Genomic DNA, 6,164 nt, shown 5'->3' with positions numbered 1-6,164 from the left:
AAATTGTTCACACACACACACACACAACTCACTTGGCTGGTTATTACTCAACAGCCAAAATCAAATATCATATCATTATCATATCACAACACCTGGAAAATATTGGCATTTCATCGTATGAAAAAATACTGAAGCTTTTGAGTGCAAAGAAGATAATGCACAAACGTTCACGACATGTTCTTACTTGGCTTTTTTTGACATCGGAGGTGTAAAAAAAAAAAAAAAAAAAAATACTGGATTTGTGTTTTTTTTCTGTGCATAAATCTTGCTGTTTGACAATCGGACCGTATCAAAAATTAAAAGAACGCGTGTGTGCTTTTTTGGATTATTGTGGCAGAATATTAGGAATTGTACGGCAGGGGATTAGGGCCACAGGAAAAAAAAATTCTGACTGTAAACTCAGAACTACGGGTACCCAGAATTCTGTGTTAAAGTCAGAAATGTGAATTTTGAGTACTAATAATTCTGACTTTAAAGTCAGTATTCTGAGAATAAAGTCATAATTCTGAGTTTTAAAGTCATAATTATGATTTTAAAGTCATAATTCTGAGTTTAAAGTCAGAACTCAAAGTTTTTCCTGTGTGGCACTAATCCTCTTCCGTAGTATTCAATTGCTCTTTTAAAGAGGTGACTTTTTTTCATTGACGGTGAAGCAAAATGCAGCCATTAAATGGAACGAAAATTAAAATGATTTCTGACTATGTACATTTTAAACCCTCCGTGTAGATACAACGTATCGCAGTTCATTTATGTGTAGAAACGCCTGCGTTTAATTGCTTTTCCGACAAAAAAAGTCAATGCAAAAACAAATTAGATGAGACTTTTTGGAGCTGATAGTTTGATTCTATTTGATTTCAGTCAGTGGAAATGAAATGGAGCTTCTTTTACTTATGTTTTAATAGTTGTAAAACACTATCGAGAACGGGGGGAGACGTGACCGCGTGACCTCTGCTCGCTGAGGAAAAAACTGTTAATGCTGAACTGCTCGAACAACCCTTAAAACCTTTGTATTACAGAAGGGAAAACGTGTTTGAATTGTATTTTTTTTGTTAGTGTGTTTACAGCGACCAGAGAACCCTGCGGTCACTTTCCCCTCTCTGTAACCAGAGGACATGGGCTGAGGAGAAATGAAAGCTTGTGCTTCTTATTTGTGTGTGTGTGTGTGTGTGTGTAGAGGCAGGGTTTGTTTTACGCTGTTCCTGCCGTTGCTGTTGCTGCTGCTGCTGTTCCTGCTCCTGCAGCCACCGGCGTGGCGATGTTTGCAGCGTTGAGGCCTTTCCCTCGATGCTTCTGACCGCCTCTCCTGCGTCCTCCGCTCCCGGACTTGAGCTGCGGGGACAGACGGGGAAAAAGTCGCAGTGAGTGAAAACAGCATTTTTTTGAAAGGCTAGGCTAGTTTTAGTGGACAAAAAGTGAGGTGAAAGTGACTCAGAGAGGCCGGAATTACATAAATAAGGAGTTTTCATCAGTATGACTAGTACCGAATAGTCAGAAAATTAAAGTACTGTCACTTTAAGATAATAATTACTCAAGTAGAAGTAAAAGTATGTGGTGAAAAGACTACTCTGGAGAGATTTTGAGGCCTTCAGGATGATTGTACGCATGGCCAGGATATAAAATCTAAAAATGAAATATTACAACTAAAATTAACAGGAACAAAAACAACAGGAAACAACAACAACAAAAACAGACTACACTAGTGTAAGGACAAGAAATGATAACAGAATAAGCCACACCCCCTTCCTATATATTTTTCAAGTTATTTCATATCAAATAATCGCAAAAATCTGCGGCTAACAGCTAGGCGGCTAACAGCTAAGCAGCTAAGCAGCTAACAGCTGGTGCCACAGCGCTAGTCACATTATTATTATTATTGATTACATTTAGATATAAATCACAAGAAAACGGGAGTCGGAAGTGTATTTTTATATGCATAAGTTGGGGTTTACTGCAGCCAACCACTAGGGGGAATGTTTTGACTACAGTTTTTGTCATTTATTTAGTTATTATTCAATCGTTTGCTCACACATTTACTCAACGAGGCACAAAGCAGTCGGGAATCCACATTAGCTCAATGTATTAAGTTACTTAAAGGAATAGCGTATTAGCCTCTAAGCTACGTGAGGCTATAAACAAACAAAATAACCCCCGATTTTACCCGATTAGTGCCACAAAGTACCTCGAGCCTCAACACTGAAAGGCGCAGTGAAAAACCTGTGTGTTATCGAGTAAGATGCTCTGAAATGATCCATTTAAACGACTAAAACAAAAAAAAAACGAGAGGCTCTTCGTCGTCGTCACTGCCGATAGTCGGCAGCAGAAACCTCTTTACCTTGTTTTCTTTGTTGCCGTCTTTACACAGAGCCTCCTCCTCTGCCACTGTCTGACGCAGCATGCCAAGACAGGGAGAGAGGGAGGGAGGGGAAGTATATAAGGAGACGGTTACGTTAAGTTGTTAAGGAATAGAGGGTGAGGGATGATCAGAGAGGATACATGTGAGGAGATTTAGAAAATCAAGTGTGCACGGGCAAGAAAAATCACGATTGGGGGGGAAACAGAGAGAGGTTAGTGAAAGAGAAAATGAAGTGATGGTTTTAGCATCCTGGTTGATGCAGCATGACAAAGAAACTTGTTTGGATATTATCTTTTCTGACATTACCTATAATTCTATAGTTGCAGCTCTAATACTAATAATAATCTTTCCATTTAGGATGATAGTTAATATGTTATAGACACTACCGTTCAAAAGTTTGGGGTCACCTGTACAATTTGTACAAAGTGTTTTCCATTAAAAGTCAAACTTTTATTCATCCAAAGAGTTGCAAAATGAATAGAAAATATAGTCAAGATTAGAAATAATGATTTTTATTCCAAATAAAACTGTGCTAACATCATTACACAAGGGTTTTCTAATCATCCAATAGCCTTCTAACGCCATTAGCAAACACAATGTAGCATTAGAACACTGGAAATGGGCCTCTATACACCTATGTACATATACCATTAAATACCAGACGTTTGCAGCTAGAATAGTCGTTTACCACATTAACAATGTATAGAGTGTATTTATGATTCATTTAATGTTATATTCATTGGGAAAAAGTGCTTTTCAGCCTAAAATACGGACATTTCTAAGTGAGCCCAAACTTGATTTACTCACTGGTAGCTGCGCTGCGTTGGGACTCGGCGGCCGCTGTGTCGTTCCAGCCTCCTCGCTGCCCGCCGTCTTCCTGCTGGCCTGTATCTTGGCCTGCTGGGCCTTTGCCGCCAGGGTGGCCACCGACTGGAGGAGCTGAAAACGCACAGAAGTGTGTAAATCCACGTTATTTGAATCCAAAACCATTTGAATCGGGCGTGTTGGCGGGGAAACGTCAGGCTAAAAACATGCTAGGAGAGTGGCTTCTCAGGACCAGGAGTGAGAAACCCTGGGATCAATCAATAAATACCACCGTTTCTTGTTCAGTACCACAACCTTGAGTATCTATTATAACTAATATCAGTCCGGAGACTTTTAACCCATTTTAAACCATTTGAAAGAGGTAAAACTGTATCCATGACTAGATAAGTAAACAAAAGCTCCGGTACCTTAGTGACGGTGCCCACAGCTTTCGTGCGTCCTTCCCTGAACACCAGCTTCTGGTCGCAGTGCAGGTACTCGGGGGTCTTGATGAAGCGGAAAGTGACCAGGGCCTTGTCGCCCGTCCTTAGACAGTCTTTGTTCATGGACAGGATGGTGGCTGTTTGCCTGATGCTGCCACAATGAACTGGTAAGATGGGAGGGAAAAAGGTCATTCGTCAGCCAGTCATATATACGTATAACGCAAAAGAGCAGCAGAATCACGAAATTCGATGATATAACGTCACGAACCCATGGCCTGGTATCTCGGGGATATCGTCGTCGGGTGATGTAGAACCAAAATCTCAGCCTCAAACTCCCAGGTGGCCTGTGGCATCAGCTTCGGCGAGACCATGACCATTCCTTTCCTTATAGACGAACGTTTGATCTGAGATAATGGAAAGAAAGTTGAAGAATAAATAAATAAATATATAAGAAAATCAGCAGGAACAGAAATTAACTTGGTGGTTAGTGAAGCCAAACAAGAATTAGAGACAGAAGACTTACCTGCACTCTCTGGGATTTACATGCATTACAAAACTGATTATACAGTGAGGAAACTCATTTATATGCTTATTGCACTCAAAAGTTCTACCTTTATTGAACTTTATAGAACTTTTTTTGTACCTTTTTGAGGGCGAAGGAAGCCGTCTGTCCGCCGCGAACCTCTTTCACCGGCATCCGCTTGCGGTGGATGGATTTAACGGCGATGGGGATGAACACGCCGAGCGGGTCGGGGCCTAAAAGCAGCGTGTCGTTGAGCCGTATCAAGCCGCGTAACGTCGTCCCCGAGATGACTGTGCCGACGCCCTGTTGAGAGGAAAGCAGCATGGTTTAGAAAATAGCCAGAGGGGGGAAGTCTTAGAGCTTGAAGCCTTGTGTGTTTGGTGAAGTTCTGTCTCTTTTTGAGGATTAAACACTGAAGAATGTGTGGAAGTACGGTACAAAACCGTGTATTTCTTGGTCCTGTAAAGAGAGGCTCAACCCGACACACACCGATTTGACCTCAACCACTCTCACATGTTGTATTAATGCATATTTGAGCACACGTCCTACCGGTACTGAGTACGTGTCGTCTATTTGGAACTCTGCCGGCTCGTCGGCCCGGCAGGCGGTTCTCGAGGACAGCAAATTCAGGAACATCTTCAACAACTCCATGTTCTCCCCCGTCACGTTGGAGATCTGGAAGATTGGGCACATCCTGTAGAGAGAGAGAGAGAGAACATGAGACACAAACTATGAGACAAAAGACAGCAAAATATTAAGGAACGCGGTAGAATTGAAACATCTCTCTGAGATCTACTACTTTTCCCTTAGTTGACGCATGGCCCCGATTGTCTTCTCTTACCTCTCCGAGCTGAAGTTGGAGGCCGTGACGATGACGTCGTCCGTGTTCTGGACCAGCACTGGGATTTTCCTGCAGCCGGGCGACTTTAATAACCTCTGTAATAACTGTAGCGTCTCTGCAGAGAAACACACACACAAAATATCCAATTAGTGAGAAGTTGAAGAATAAAATCATACACATGAGACTTTACAGACTGAAAAAATATATGACATTAAGATGCATTATGACGGCTGACCTTCAATAGAAAGTTTTTCCATTTGAAAACAATATTCTGGGCTTTTATTCTGAAAGCCACAATTCAAAAAACGCCAAAGAATACATTGTTTTTTTTGTTAAAAATGCTATAAATTCTGGGCTTTTACTCTGAAAGTCACAATTTGAAAATACCAAAGAATAAAACTTTGTTGTTGTTATAAATGCTATAATTCTGGGCTTTTATTCTGAAAGTCACAATTTGAAAATACCGAAGAATAAAACTTGTTTTTGTTATAAATGCTACAAATTCTGGGCTTTTATTCTGAAAGTCACAATTTGAAAAAACCAAAGAATAAAACTTGTTTTTGTTATAAATGCTACAAATTCTGGGGTTTTATTCTGAAAGCCCCAATTCGAAAAACACCAAAGAACACATTGGTTTTTTTTTGTCATAAATGCTATAAATTCTGGGCTTTTATTCTGAAAGTCACAATTTGAAAATACCAAAGAATAAAACTTTTTGTTTGTTATATATGCTATAAATTCTGGGCGTTTACTCTGAAAGTCACAATTTGAAAATACAAAAGTATAAAACTTTTTGTTTGTTATAAATGCTATAAATTCTGGGCTTTTATTCTGAAAGTCACAATTTGAAAATACCAAAGAATAAAACTTTTTGTTTGTTATGAATGCTATAAATTCCGGGCTTTTATTTTGAAAGTAACTATTTGAAAATACAAAAGTATAAAAAGTTTTTTCTTGTAATGAATGCTATAATTCTGGGCTTTTATTATGAAAGTCATTAGTCTTTATAATATTATAAATGCATTTGTTTTTCAAGATGTGAGGTTTGCAATCAATTAAGATGTTAAATAATCAATATTTCTTGTTGATGTCTTGTTTTCAAACCCAAATTGTTCCATTTTGATTATTTCTGTTATACGGTGCAAAGATTTGCTTTACATTTATCCATTTTAGTCGTTGAATTTTTCACATGGACCAAAC

The 6,164-nt window shown here is 39.3% G+C and overlaps 1 protein-coding gene across 2 annotated transcripts in view; it reads right to left on the bottom strand.

The window, feature by feature from the left end:
• Positions 1-576: 576 nt before the first annotated feature.
• The window catches only part of LOC310941319 (GTP-binding protein 1-like), a 10,216-nt gene continuing 4,628 nt past the window's right edge, over positions 577-6,164 (bottom strand). For both annotated transcript variants that reach the window (XM_083906473.1, XM_083906474.1), the window contains 7 exons: positions 4,965-5,079; positions 4,673-4,817; positions 4,244-4,426; positions 3,869-4,004; positions 3,586-3,764; positions 3,161-3,292; positions 577-1,329 (listed from right to left, as the gene is read on the bottom strand). In XM_083906473.1, the coding sequence (XP_083762599.1) occupies positions 1,189-1,329; positions 3,161-3,292; positions 3,586-3,764; positions 3,869-4,004; positions 4,244-4,426; positions 4,673-4,817; positions 4,965-5,079 (1,031 nt within the window). In that variant the 3' untranslated portion in view covers positions 577-1,188. The remainder of the gene's footprint in view (positions 1,330-3,160; positions 3,293-3,585; positions 3,765-3,868; positions 4,005-4,243; positions 4,427-4,672; positions 4,818-4,964; positions 5,080-6,164) is intronic.

The sequence above is a fragment of the Microchirus variegatus genome (genome assembly GCF_963457635.1).
Source record: "Microchirus variegatus genome assembly, chromosome: 19".
Lineage (NCBI taxonomy): Eukaryota > Metazoa > Chordata > Actinopteri > Pleuronectiformes > Soleidae > Microchirus > Microchirus variegatus.
This window is presented reverse-complemented; position numbering and strand designations above follow the sequence as displayed.